This window comes from Polypterus senegalus, chromosome 15, assembly GCF_016835505.1.
Source record: "Polypterus senegalus isolate Bchr_013 chromosome 15, ASM1683550v1, whole genome shotgun sequence".
NCBI lineage: Eukaryota > Metazoa > Chordata > Cladistia > Polypteriformes > Polypteridae > Polypterus > Polypterus senegalus.
Window position 1 is genome coordinate 54,934,172 of NC_053168.1, and position 15,600 is coordinate 54,949,771.

Below are 15,600 nucleotides of genomic sequence, written 5' to 3' on the forward strand. Positions count from 1 at the left end.
GATGGCATATCAAATTTAACTGAAGAGGCTGATGATTGGGGTTATGGAAGAAAGAATGCTATATTTTTAATGGTATCCCAGAGGTGAAGGACTGAAGGTCTGTAAAACTGAGGGTAAAAGCAACAGCTCATAGACTACATTATGTAATTAAATATACTGTGTGGAGAACAGGCTTTGAATGGGAGATGAGAATGAGGAAAAACAAAAGGAGCATGGGAATGAAGAGGGTAAGACAACAAAACATCACATGCCTTAAGGGTTGGCTTCAGTTAGGGGTAAAACAGGACTAAGCAACAGGAAACTTGAATATTGGTGATCAGAACAGTTGTCAATGATATCTGCAAAGCTGATAATATCCAATTTAAACCAGAACAGAAAGAAGATGGTGCGCTCTCCAATTGTGTAACCTTTATTGTAATTGAGAATGCCAATACAGGAACATACACTGCGTCTTTCAAAATTATGCTACTTTCCTGCAAAATACAGTATGTGATAAAGGGGCAACATATAGGAAGCTGACCTTTCAGAGAAATGAAGGAAGAAATGAAAGGGAACAGAGAACAACCAATCTAAGTCCAATGAAGACCATCAGGGTGGGTTTGCAGGAGGGTCAATCCATATTCAGTTGGGAGATAATAATTAGAGAAAAGGAGGAAAGTGAGTGGCACTACAGAACTACCAAAAAACATTCCCATATACTATTAAGAGTCAAAATGTATAGATTGTTATTCCTATTATTAACTCACCAAGAAGTCCAACTTCTGCTGATGAATTGTAAGATGTTTTTAGATCACTCATACAATACCGCCACATCACTTCAACTGGCTTCTATTAATCATTGTTAATTTTATCATTATTGAATATTATTATTTATGCATCTGTACTGTATCTTAAATTAAAAATTTCCTGTAAAAGTATTTTAATTGCTGTAATACTTTATAAAATTATAATTAACATTTATAATTAACAGTTTAGGCAAAGGTTCTCAAACCTGGCCTTTGGGACCCCTTGTGGCTGCAGGTTATTTTCCCAATCCCAAACAATTTCATAATCAATAAGTCATTTTACCCCTAACTGATCTCCTATAATTAGCTCTTCTTTTTCTTTGAAATAAAAGTGGCCTTCATATAAACTTGTATAGTAACTGATGATGAACACAATATGGTTGTTTGTGAAGTCATGCACTATAGCAGGGTTAACCAAGAAAGACAATGTCAGTAATCCATCCATTTCTCATTTAATTCAGACTGTAGCACAGCATTGGATACAAGGGAGGGTCAAACCTTGCAATGGAAAAACAGCCTGCTTCCAGTTTTGCACACTGGCTTGCACTAAAAATTGTAGGTTCAGTAAGGAATGAATGGATTTCACTTTGTCAAATTCATTCTCAAACTTTATGAAACATAGAAGCCGCCAATATAACTTGCATGCTTTTTGATGAGCACATTTAACATAACTTAATGTATGTGAAATCAGATTGTTCTATTTTGCTCCCTGTATTTGCTTTCTTTTTACATTTCAATTTAGTCATTATTTTTTATTAATCAAGAAGCACAATACTTTTGAAACAATCAATTAGATTAGGAAGCATCAATCGTCATATAACAACCATTTTTAAGCACTGGAAAGGTGTCACATAAATAAAATGTATTATTACTATAAAAAGGCTATTGCTGTATTTTTTAATCAAAAAATTAATATTAGAAACAATATAGTCCATTTCCCCAACACCGATCCTATTAAGCCCCAGTACTCCATTATAAACAAATTAAATTCTTTCACCAGGATAGATTTACCTGATTTATATAAAATAATTTCTTAACTGAGACCCTCCACCTGCATCCTTGACCCAATACCAACAAGTATTTTCAAAGAAGTATCCAGAGTGCTAATTGACAGTATTCTTGACATAGTAAACTTGTCATTAGATACGGGGGTCTTCCCAGAGCAGTCTGAAGACTGCTGTAGTTAAACCCCTACTCAAGAAAAATAATTTTGATTTCTCTGCTTTTGAAAATTTTAGACCTATCTCTAACTTGCCTTTCTTAAGTAAAATTCAAGAGAAGACAGTCATTATGCAGCTAAATGACCACCTCAATAAACATGCTATTCTTGATAAGTTTCAGTCGGGTTTCAGAACAAATCACAGTACAGAAACTGAACTCGTTAAAGTAGTAAATGATTTGCGGGTAAATGTAGACAGAGGTTGTTTATCTGTTCTCATCCTTTTAGATCTGAGTGCCCCATTTGACACCATTGATCACAATATTCTTAGAAATCACCTTAGTCAATGGGTGTGCCTCTCTGGCAGTGTCTTAAATTGGATTGAACCCTACCTGGCAGGAAGAAAATTCCTTGTTAGTTGTGGTAATTATACTTCGATGACACATGATATTCTATATGGTGTGCAACAAGGCTCTATCCTGGATCCGCTGCTCTTTTCGATTTACATGCTTCCATTAGGTCAGATTATCTTGGGGCATAACGTGAGCTACCACAGCTATGCTGATGACACACAGCTGTACTTATCAATAGCACCTGATGACCCAGACTCTGTTGATTCACTGACACAATGTCTTACTTGTGTTTCTGAATGGATGAGTGTAATTTGCTCAAACTAAATAAAGAGAAAACTGAAATATTAGTGATTGGCAATAATGGATATAATGAGTTTATTAGAAATAAACTTGATGCATTAGGATTAAAAGTCAAGAAGGAGGTAAAGAATTTAGGGTAACTGTTAACTGTGACCTGAATTTTAAATCGCATATTAATCAGACCACTAGGACAGTATTTTTTCACTTAAGAAATATAGCAAAAGTTAGACCTCTTATATCATTGAAAGATGCTGAGAAATTAATTCACACTTTTGTTTTCAGTCAACTAGATTACTGTAACAAACTCCTCGCAGGATTACCCAAAAAAGACATAAATCAATTGCAACTAGTGCAGAATGCAGCTACTAGAATCTTAACTAGGAAAAACAATCCGAGCAGATTTCTCCAGTTTTGAAGTCACTACATTGGTTACCTGTGTCACTCAGAATTCACTTTAAAATACTGCTTATGGTTTATAAAGCCTTAAATAATCTTGCTCCATCTTATATTTCGGAATGTCTGACACCTTACAATCCCAATTGTAACCTTAGATCTTCAAATGAGTGTCCGCTTAGAATTCCAAGAGCAAAACTTAAAAGAAGTGGTGAGGCGGCCTTCTCCTGTTATGCACCTAAAATCTGGAGTTCACCAGGCTAATACAGTGGAGCACTTTGAAACACTGCTGAAAGCACATTACTTTAACATGGATTTCTCATAGCTTCACTTTAGTTTAATCCTGATGTTCTGTATATTCAATTAATTATCATTATTATTCATGGTGGCTCCAAAATCCTTACTAACCCTTACTCTTTCTTCTGTTCTTTTTCCGGTTTTCTGTGGTGGCGATCTGCACCACCGCCGCCTAATCAAAGCACCGTGATGTCCCTACATTGATGGATTAAAGACCAGAAGTCCAAGTGACCGTCATCAAGTCCTTCCATGAGAACCCTGAATACAATGCGGACTGTTTGATGTCATTTATGTTAGGTGGAATGCCTAGAGGGGGCTGGGCGGTTTCGTGGCCTGGAACCCCTGCAGATTTTATTTTTTCTCCAGCCGTCTGGAGTTTTTTTGTTTTTTCTGTCATCCCTGGCCATCAGACCTTACTTTTATTCTATTTTAATTAGTGTTCTCTTATTTAAATCCTTATTTTGATTTTTTTTTCTCTTTCTTCATCATGTAAAGCACTAAATAAATGTTGTTGTTGTAACTAAAACGTTTTTCTATAAAAAAAAGGTAACTTTTCTCGGCCTTGGAACGTTCTACTGGATATATTTCATTTCATGCTGTCTAAAATTCCATAAAATCGTATCAACCATTACTGTGTCTTCAATTGTCTGTGCTACAATGATATTATGCACAATATTTGATCCACCTAACCTGCCTTTAATTGCTACATCTAACTGTGGTAAGAGAGGTCCATGGCTCTGCAGTTAGTATCTGATTTTAAAATAAATAATTGTGCTCCAAGAAGGTTTGAGTGCATTTCACTCCACGGTTAATTGGGGAAGTGGCTGACTGCACCACGTGAACGTGCAGAGGCAGGTGGTTCAGTCAGACACCTCAATGATGCTGAGGAGGGAGTGGATACTTGCACCCGTAGCTAAAAAGGAACGGAAAGAAAAGAGAGAGAAAGGCAGGAGTGAGTGAGTGCGCCAGTGTAAGACAGAAGGAAGCAGGCAGATGGGAATGGAGCCCCAGGAAGAAGCTTGTGGCCAGAAAGAAGAGGAGAAAGAAACAGAAATGATAGCCTGTTGAAAGTGAATGTAAAAGCAGAGCAAAGAAATAAATAAATGGAAGTACGTCCGAGTCACATGGACAAGGGGAATGACGTGCTTCTGGGGTGAAGAAAAGGACTTTTGATCTGACCCGGAAGTGATAGCAGATCACATGGACTGGAACACTTCCGGGTCACGGATGATAAAAGGATTGTGGGAGCTCCTAGACGGTGAGCTGAGCTGGATGGAAGGGTGGCAACGCGTCTGGGAGTGGAGGATTGGTTTATTGTATTGTATTGTATATTAATGAGTATTGTGGAGAGGAGGGTGTTTGGTGCACTGTGCAGAATAAATATAGTCTACTTTTGGACTTTTATCTGGTGTCTGGTGTTTTGGACAAGGGTTCATTGGAGCAACAGCGCCTCCTATCTGTCACTATATATATATATATATATATATATATATATATATATATATATATATATATATATATATATATATATATATATATATATATATATATATATACTACACAAGGACAAAGAAGAAGAGGAAATATTTACCTTTATCTTTTGGAGATAAGATTATAATTCAAAAAGAAAAAACAATCTAACAATAAGTCAACATAAGCCCACTAAGACAACCACCTGTGTGCATATGTGTAACTCTAGTTGGATGCTATCTGGGGAGTCATGTCCCTCAATAGCCTAGAAGCAGGAAATGTATGAGTATTGGCTTACATTTTTCAAAAGCTGTTTTCATTACTGACTTTAGGCAACACATCTAATAACGGTGCAGAAAATGAATGAGGAATACCTTTGAAATTTTGTAGGAATCTAAATTTAAGGATGAATTTTTAGATATTAACTCTTTGAGGGCTGAATATGTTTTCCAAAAAACAGTTTCTGAAAAGCGATGGTTTCACACAGAAATCAACATAAAACGTATGTTGCTACATGCTATGGCTGCCAGTTTTCCAAGAATGTGCAGCAGGTTTGCTGTCTTCACGTGGCTGGGGCAGCAGCAGCAGTGGTCACGGTCGCAGTGCATTGCAATGTGGTTTCTACCTCTTATCATTGTTAAGTGGCAGTTCTACCTGGTGAACATTGTCAGCACCACGATTATCTGGGGACCAATCAGCTGAGGCTGGAACCTCACTTTCGTTTTCGATCACTTGTATCAAAATCGGAGTCTGACAAGTCATGGTCCAGTTCAGAGATAATACGTAAAATGTCGTCTGCGGAGTATTTTGCTTTACGCATTAGCTTTGATCTCTCACCAGATGTCACGTGAGCGCAAGAAATCTCGGTCAAACCAATGAATCTAACGTTCCTTCAGACAACGAGAGTCCAACTAAAACATAACAGTTGGTTTTGTCACAGTTTACAGTCGATTACTATCGTCAGCTCCTCCTTTTGACAAAAGTCGACATCAGCCCTGAAAGAGTTAAATAGCCTAATGTCCCTGTCTTTGGGCTGCAATATGAAAACTCACACAAAGCCCACATCGTCATGCACATCATTCCTTTTTTGCAGTATTTGATATTGTCAAGCACAATATTCTACTTTCCAGAATGGAGAACATTATGGGTATTTCTGGCACTGCCCTCCAGAAGCCCTGTGTGACTGATAGGCAAGAGTTTATTAGTCTTGTAAACACCAAGTATGGCTCAGTGCCAGTTACACAAGGAGTTCCTCAAGGCTCTGCCCTTGGCCCTATGATGCTATGTATCTCCATACTTCCATCTTGGCCATATAATTTGTAGGTTTGGATTGGGTTATCATGTTTATGAGGATGATACTCAGATCTGCTTCAGTGTTAAAAGTGAAAATTCATCGGTGAAATTACAACCTGGATGGAAAAAAATACTTTAAAACTAAGCTGCAGCAAAACTAAAGTCATGCTAATTGGCACTAAACCTCAGCTTGAGGAAATGAGCTCCTTCTCAATTACTGCTGACGTTATATCATCAGACCTTCTTCTGCTAGGAATCTTGTTGTCGCTTTTGATTCTTCACTTTCTTATTCTATCCACACAGAGAAACTTACTTACTTCCACCTCTGTAATATATCCCGTGTTCACTCTTTTCTCTCCTTTTCTGATTCTGAGAAACGTGTCCACACTTTTATTGCAAACTGCATTGACTACTGTAACTCCCTACTGGCAGGTGCACCTTCTAATCTTTTACTATGGATCAAGTTGGTTTGAAACTCTGCTGCAAGAGCTCTTACACACACCTACAACAGCGTGCACATCATACCTATCCTATTCCAATTTCACTAGCTCCCTGTTTCATACAGGATTGAATATAAAATTGTATTGCCATATTGCTTTAAATGGCCTTGCACCAGACTACTTCAATAACCTTCTCCATTAATATGCTCCTGTCCACCCACCAAGATCCACTGATTCTGGCAATCTCACTGAGCTTTAAAGTAATCTGTACCCAATGGGTGAGAGAGCCTTCAGCTCTATAGCACCCAAACTTATCCTATTTGTCCAAGTGCTCAAGATGATTTGAATGTGTATCACAAAGTATATTACTTGTTAAGGGTTTCTCCTATTTTATATTTTTGTCTGGACTGTTGTATTTTATTCTATTTCAAAGCCTTGTATATCCCATATTTATGTTTATTTAGCGTTTTAAGTGGGTATTATTTTTATCCATTGTTCTGTGCATTGTTACAATGTTGCTTTTCTTGATGATTTATTACATTACCGATTTTTCAAATGTTAATTTTCTCCCTGTGCTTAAAAATTATTAAAAAACCGGCCTGATTATGTGGCGTATGGTACTCTGCGGGTTGGCTAGTTATTATCATCTGTCAAAACTTCACACAGGCAGTGTGTGGGTCTTGATGTAACCACAGCTATTATGTAGCAGTGGTTGTACCACCCTGTTTACTTACTATTAAGTTTGAAAAAATTTAAATAGATTTACTAAACAAATATAATGAAATACAATAAATTCTAAAGTTTCAGTATGACACCTGTTTGCCTAGGCGATTTTGATTTTTTCTTGAATGAAGTGTTTATTGAGGTTGAGTTACAAGGGCAGGATACAGCATTATTAATGTGATGCAACACAGGCGGTGCTATGACTTATTTAGAGTAACAGAGTGGTTTGGAAGCAGACACTAAACCAACAGCCTTGTGGAGTAAAGTTCAGCATCTTTGCACTCCAGCCAACTGCCTTCCTTAGCAGTGTTAACCTTAGGTTGGTATGGATGAGCTTGGCTAAGACTCAATGTGTTTATTTTTTATCAGAGTGAGAGGTTTCGCTCTTGACATTCACATCAAAGCATTATTACTGAGGAAAGTCAAAAAAACACTTTAACAACTATAAAAGAAAATCACATTTCATCAACTGCCAAGTGTCAACATGAGTCCTTCACCTTTGTAAGGACTACGGTACTACAGTATGGCAATGGGTTTTTTATGAAGAAACTGAATTTAAAATAGATAAATAAATGTTTCATGTCCTCTCATGCTAAGTGTGATGGTAGATATATTCTTTTCTGTAATATGAGAGATAAAACAATGTCTTAAGAAGGAGAAAATAAACAGCATTTTTTTTTCTAAAGGGATGGTATTTTACATGGGTCTGACCACAAGACAAAGTTCTGATTTAATGACATTTCATTGGGGAAGTACTGAATACACTTGCCACACAATCTCAGCCATCTCAAAACTCCCACAGAGAAATAGCGTCTTGCAGAAAACTAATCAGAGATGGATAATTTTGATGTATGTTTGTTCTATTTTTTTCTTATCAAAGTGAATTCTAGAAATGTCACTTCTCATCTGTGATTAAACTTTCAGTTCAGAACAAAGAAACTGTCAGAATTAAACCATACACTTAGGGCAGTTACTGTATGGTGGTGCAGTGGTTAGTGTTGCTGTCTTTGGCTTTTAGGTATAAACCTTGTCGGTCTCTGTTTGTGTTGTCTGCATTTTCTACCTGTGCCGACTGGGTTTTCTTCAGTTTCACTAACATCCCCAAGTTATGTATAGAAGTTTAATTAACAATTCTAAATTGGCCTAATGTGTGTAAGTGAACCATATGATGAGCTGGGGCTCTGAACAGAGGTTGGATTCTGGACTAACCTGGTATATTCAGGATATGCTTCAGAGCTTCTAGTTTAAGAATCAGTTTTCTAAAATACATGAAGGAACTTTTTCTTGAGTGTATTAACCGCTAGCTTGACTCATAATCTACTGTACTAAAAGGAAAATCAGATATTCTTACCTCCTGTCACAGAAAATGTGCTCTCAATTATTTTATGAAAAGTATATTTTCATATAAGTTACATATCAAATAAAGAAAAGTCTACTGTAGTTATGTTAAACTTGTGTTAAACCGAAGAAGATAGTCATACAGAAAGATAGTAAAAAAGATTCAATCTCTGCCATACAACTCAAAGAATTACTCTAAGAATTGAAGAGTTATGTGCACTCTGTGCAGTGTAACATGAAAGATAAGGATGTCCTCCAAAATAAACGGGACATTTATTCATTTATTTTCCGGAATTGCATTACCTCAGTTGGGGGTGTTGAAGCCAAGGATTATTGCAACAAATATGTGTGTGAATCAGGAAATCCACCCTGAAAACAATGTCAAGCATAAAAGAGAAATATAAGTATTTCATCTTTTTAAATGAAACTTGACCTGAAAATGGATACTTTGTGTTAAAATGAAAAAAAGAAAGAGACACAGGAGATGAGATTACAAGCTTTTTTTTTCAATCCTATTGTCCTTAGGAAGGCATAGTGGTGAATCTCATCCTGTACAGTAGCTAATTTGGGCTTGCATATATTTCTTGTGTCTGCATGACTTTTTCTCCAAGTATTCTGGTTTTCCTCCCATATCCCAAACATGTGTTTGTTAAGTTTGTTGGCAACACTAAATTGCTTTGGTACGAGTCAGCAGCATGTGAGTGATAGATGAAGGAATTCTCTTTACTATTATTATGGCGACCACCCCAGCAAGTTACATGTCTGTAGCTTAATTGTTATTTTATAGATTACCTTTTATGAAATGAGAAGAAAAGAAGATTCCTTTGCAGGGTGTCTGGGGTACAACCTTAGAGGTAAAACATTGAGAGCAGACATTCAGGAGGAGGTCAAAGTAAAGATTCTGCTTCTCTGCATTCAGAGTTGGCAGTAGAGTCAATTCAGGCATCTGATGGCACCTGGACGCCTCCCTCAGGGGATGTTTTGTGCATGTCCAACAAGGAGGAGACCCAGGATGGACTCTGGAGAGATTATATCTCACAGCTGGTCTGAAAACACCTCGCTCTGCCCCTGGAGGAGTTTCAGGAGATGGCAGGGTAAAATGATATCAAAGAATCTTTGCTCAGATTGCTGCTCCTGCCTCCCAGACCAAGATAATCAGCAGGAAAACGGAGGGATGGACTTTTCATGAAACTCATTCACAAAGCAGTTTAATATAAAGCTGAAAATGAACAGCTGAAATCATTCACAGTATTTTTATAATCAGAGTTTAGTTGAAATATCAGACAACAAGGGATATGATGATTCATTAATAAGAATCTCAGCTTGGATTTATTACTTATTTTATTGAGATCCATATACCATGGATGTTCCAAGGGTCAAGGTTCAATCACGCTTTACATTTCAGAGGCCTTTAGGAACTGGCAACACTTGACTCTCATCATATAAACCCAGGTTGGAGAATAAAAAGAAGTATGCACTGCTGTCTGGGGCAGTTGTACACAGCTCACTATAAAAGCTGCCATATGTATATTTTTCTCTTTTCATATTATGGGTTTAGCAAGCAAAGATGATACTTTGCAGCTTGGCTTAATTTCACAGCACCAACTATCTGAGATTCTGCAGGTCATATTAGAAACTGGCAGTAATGAAATTTTATCTGTTCATCAAACGTATTTGGCCTATAGGCGGAAATACACTTTACAATAATTAATTGAATTGAATTGCACTGAATCAAATCAAAGTTAATCCTTTACAAAATGATGGGAAGTAAAACTAGAAAACCTACACAGGAGCATTAGGCACAAGGCAATACTAGATTTGGGAAATGGCACAATATTTACAATAATATAAAAATTTTAAACAGTTTGAAAACAATAATGGTCTAGTGGCTCATTTTTATTACAGTGTTTAATAAATCTTCAGTCTATAGGTATGTACAAGACTGACATTTGTAATCTCACTTCTACCTGCACTCTGAACACTTCAAAATGGCAAATAAGCAGTGTCAACTTTAGCTCTGCATCCCTGAAATGATGTAGGATTAGGTTGGGCCAGACTCCTGCTTAAATACATGCCAGTCATGTGCAAAATATTAAAAAAAAAAAAAAAACTTTGTCAGAAACTGCTATCACATGGTTGTATTCCTAACAAATAAAATCTGAACATTTTTATTAAATTTAGGTTGTCACTTTTATGCTTATTTTGAATGTCAGTTTGGTATCTTTTTTGATAGCAGTACATGAGAGACCCCTTGTATCCAAACGTTAGGGCTTATTGTACAGTAAAAGTATGAGCCATCCATTATAGCAATGAAATGGTTAACCAACTTCTTCTGTCATCATTAAAGAGACAACAAATTGATACGATACGATAAGATAAGAACTTTATTCATCCCTAGGGAAATTCTTATGTCATGATTACACATGTGGTTTTTCATTTTTATTCAGTGGTTTTATAAACATAAATTTAAGAATCATTTTAACATTGGCAATACTCTTTATAATTGCCTCCAGCATCAGACAGTTTCTTGTTAAACCAGGTACAACTTCCAGCATGTTAAGAGCATGTCATGTCTTCATTAGCTGTTTAAATTACAGCTTAAAATCGATGATTCAGAATTACATAACAAGTGCAAAAAATAAATAAAAACACTAATTATTGCATTCCATGTATTATTGCTTGATTGTCAGGTCTATCATAAGGCATGCACACACCAGGCCAATTCAGAATCACTGATTTACTTAACGTAAACGTTTTTGGGACTTAGAAGAAAACTGGAGCACCTTACCAGCAATTCTGTACCTGTGAGACAGCAAATCTTACCACTTGAAAGTAGAATAAATAAATAAATCTTCTTATTTGTATGATGTTTTCTTGAAGCTCAGATCTGGTTTTAAACCAGCTGCCAGCAATAGTGTTCACAAAATCTCCTCAGCAACTATTATAAAATTCATATTATTTAGGGAACAATATCTTAAAAATTTTTGGTGAGCATATAGGTTTAGCAGAAAAGAGTTGCCAAATGACAAAAAAGGCTATCTTAATAATGATATAAATTACACAATCATATGTCTGTCATTTTATATGTGTGTGTTATTGCAGTCAATGAAACTATTTCAATTAGGAATGAATGAAAGAAGGAATCAATCAATCCATGTTTCCTGTGAAGACGAACATAAGTGGACTGAGAAAAACATGTAACATTAGTTTGATAACATGTCAATAAGCCCCTTTGATATATTAAAAATTCAAGTAAACACGATTATCATATATTCATTTAAGTTTATTAGTTTGCTTAAAATGCTGCTATATTTTTCTGTTGTGAGAATACACTTTTTGCACCATTTTGTTCATTTTGCTAGTAGATACTGGGTATGCATCGTATGTATGTTAGAAAATGAGGTAAGGCTGTTTGAAGTAACATTGATTTTTCACCTGAACTTCACTTAATATGCTGTCTGGGAGCGTGCTAGAGATCTTCCTTTTTTATCTATACACTGACATAAACTTCCTGTGGTGGACAGCACAGATAGATAGATAGATAGATAGATAGATAGATAGATAGATAGATAGATAGATAGATAGATAGATAGATAGATAGATAGATAGATAGGTGATGCAGTCTGCTACATGCGTGAGGCATTTCCTGGCGCACTCTTGTCATTCCCGAAAAGAAACGATGCCAACTCACCAGTCTCATCCGACGATCCGGAAACACTCAAGATGCCCACAGCGCATAGCATCCTCACTGCGAACGGATGGTGTCGGCGCTGCCAGAAGATCATATCAGCTGCGGCCAGAGCGGGATTGTTTTAGACACTCTGGGTTCCGCTGACTTGCCTTCGGTTTCGGTTGGTCCTCTCCTAGACAGAGCGTTGAAGCAAACCAAGGATCCCGTGGGAACCACACACCGAAAAAAAACTGCCAGAGGATAGACATAGACTGAACCGCATTTTGTGCACGCCTCGACTTAAAAAACAGTCGGTAATCCTCATCGCGCAAAATTCCTTTGGCCAAACTATTCAATAAAATCTCCGCGCAGTTTTTCACTGCTTCGGTAAACCCCCACCTATCCCACCCTGTCGAACAACGGTGCGGAGAGTAGGTGGTGGGGGGTGAGTGTGAGGGGGGGTTGTGCACCAACTACCAAGTGAGTTTTTTGCTTTAGCAAATCTGTCAGGTGCTGTAGTTTTATTGTCTTTTAAGAAGAACAAAAAAGTGCCCATTCATGTGGCGGTAAGCGGTCTGTTGCGACAGCTCCGCTGCAGATGGAGTAAGTCCTCCGTGTTTTGATTGTGTACCTCTTTGTTATGCTGGGTTTTTTCGGCTGCTGGCGCCTCAGAGGCAATGAGTCAGAGAACCATGGCAACGCAGCCCACTGCCTTGCCGCATGAATAGACTGCGCAGCTCGTGTGGGCGGGAGAAGAAAAAAAGAAAAAAAAAAACACGAATTGTCTTTCCTCGAATCTCTCCTCTTCGCTATAAAAGTCATATTTCTGTACAACGTTTGTATAAACTGATGGTTTAATGATGACTATTTGAGAAAGCTGGAGTTTATTTTATTTTTGCAATGCCCAGGAGCTCAAACGGTTTTTATTTGCAGGTACTGTCTGCGCAGGCACTTTAGAATACTACATTACTAACAGAGGGTAGGTAGACCGAACCTTATATTGTTTAATTAAAAAAATATATTGCATGGCAAACCATTAAATCAGTATACATTGTAGTCCACTAAATGCTGTTTGCGTTTACAATATATTTTATGTGTTAATTATTTGACGTTCTTTTAAATAAAATCCGCTTGTCAGATAATTAGAAAAACTCTTCATGCTACCACCAGATGGCAGTATGTCTATATACAGTAATGTCAGAATCTTCTCGAGAGCAGATCATTTCAAAATGCGTCATTGCTCTACATTTCATGTCATACTTAGGTTTAAATATCTAAAAATCATTAAACTTGAGACAATAAAATAGATTTTTATCTCAAAATAAAGTGTAACTCAAATTTCCTGTTCCTTGTGTGGGTATTATAGAGAATCTTTAAAAAAAATATTCACCCCTTGGAAGTTTTACACCTTTAATTGTTATGCAAAATTAAATGTCAGTGGACTTAATTTGATTTTTTTTACTGTTTTAAGACTCTAATGTCAAAGTGAACATGGATCCCTAAAAGGTTGTTTAAATTAATTTCAAATATAAGCAATAGTGTAAAATAAAACAGCATTCATACTAAATCTGCACTTTGCTGACATAGGACTTTGATTAATTCAATTAATGTATTTGGGAGGGCAGGCATACTATGGTCACAATCTGCTCTGGACTGGACATGTTTCTCTATGAGTTGGTATTTGCAGACCAGCCCTGAACTTGCAAAACTGTGTTGTTTAGGAACTTCATATAACTGTCTTAAATTGGTTTGAATCCTACCTGACAGGGAGAAAATTTTTTGTTAGTTGTGGGAATTACAACTCGAAGACACATGATATCCGATATGGTGTTCCACAGGCTCTATCCTGGGTCCGCTGTTATTCTCAATCTACATGCTTCCTTTAGGTCAGATTATCTCAGGGCACAACGTGAGCTACCACAGCTATGCTGATGACACACAGCTGTACTTATCAATAGCACCTGATGACCCTGATTCTATTGATTCACTAACAGAATGTCTGACTAGTATCTCAGAATGGATGAATAGTAATTTTCTCAAGTTAAATAAAGAGAAAACTGAAATTTTAGTGATCAGCAATAATGGATACAATGAGGCTATTAGAAATAAACTGGATACATTAGGATTAAAAGTCAAGACGGAGGTAAAAAGCTTAGGGGTGATTGTTGACTGTAATCTGAATTTTAAATCACATATTAATCAGATCATTAGGACAGCATTTTTTCACTTAAGAAACATAAGTAAAGTTAGACCGCTTATATCACTGAAAGATGCTGAGAAATTAGTTCACGCGTTTGTTTTCAGTCGACTAGATTACTGTAATGCACTCCTCTCAGGACTACCCAAAAAAGATATAAATCGTTTGCAACTAGTGCAGAATGCAGCTGCTAGAATCCTAACTAGGAAAAGAAAATCCGAGCACATTTCTCCAGTTTTAATGTCACTACACTGGTTACCTGTGTCATTCAGGATTGACTTTAAAATTCTGCTTATGGTTTATAAAGCCTTAAATAATCTCGCCCCATCTTATATATCGGAATGTCTGACACCTTATATTCCTAATCGTAACCTCAGATCCTCAAATGAGTGTCTCCTTAGAATTCCAAGAACAAAACTTAAAAGAAGTGGTGAGGCGGCCTTCTGCTGCTATGCACCTAAAATCTGGAATAGCCTGCCAATAGGAATTCGCCAGGCTGATACAGTAGAGCACTTTAAAACACTGCTGAAAACACATTACTTTAACATGGCCTTTTTATAACTTCATTTTAATCGTAATTTAACTTAATCCTGATACTCTATACAGTATGTTCAATCTCCTCAAAATAACTATTCATGGTGGCTCTAAAATCGGTACTGACCCCTACTCTCTTTTTTGTTTCTTTTTCCGGTTTCTTTGTGGTGGTGGCGCAGGCCTACTCAAAGCTTCATGATGCTCAAACAATGATGGACGGATTAAAAGGCAGAAGTCTACGTGACCATCATCATCATCAAGCCCTTCCGTGAGAATCCTAAATCCAAAGAGGACTGTTTCATTTATGTTAGGTAGAATGCCCAGAGGGGACTGGGCGGTCTCAAGGTCTGGAATCCCTACAGATTTTATTTTTTTCTCCAGCCGTCTGGAGTTTTTTTGTTTTTTCTGTCCCCCCTGGCCATTGAACCTTACTCTTATTCGATGTTAATGTTGATTTATTTTGTTTTATAATTGTCTTTCATTTTTCTGTTCTTTAATATGTAAAGCACTTTGAGCTACTGTTTGTATGAAAATGTGCTATATAAATAAATGTTGTTGTTGTTTGTCTCAAACTGGGGAGTGTGCACAGTCCCCATGATAAGTGGTCACCCTCTTATAAACTATAAAGTTTTTATATTTTATTGTTAC

At 36.9% G+C, this 15,600-nt stretch overlaps 1 protein-coding gene across 2 annotated transcripts in view; it reads right to left on the reverse strand.

The window, feature by feature from the left end:
• The window catches only part of itgb8 (integrin, beta 8), a 60,591-nt gene extending 47,881 nt beyond the window's left edge, over positions 1-12,710 (reverse strand). For both annotated transcript variants that reach the window (XM_039736690.1, XM_039736691.1), the window contains exon 1: positions 12,243-12,710. In XM_039736690.1, coding sequence (XP_039592624.1) covers positions 12,243-12,336 — 94 coding nt within the window. In that variant the 5' untranslated portion in view covers positions 12,337-12,710. The remainder of the gene's footprint in view (positions 1-12,242) is intronic.
• Between the last annotated feature and the right edge of the window lie 2,890 nt (positions 12,711-15,600).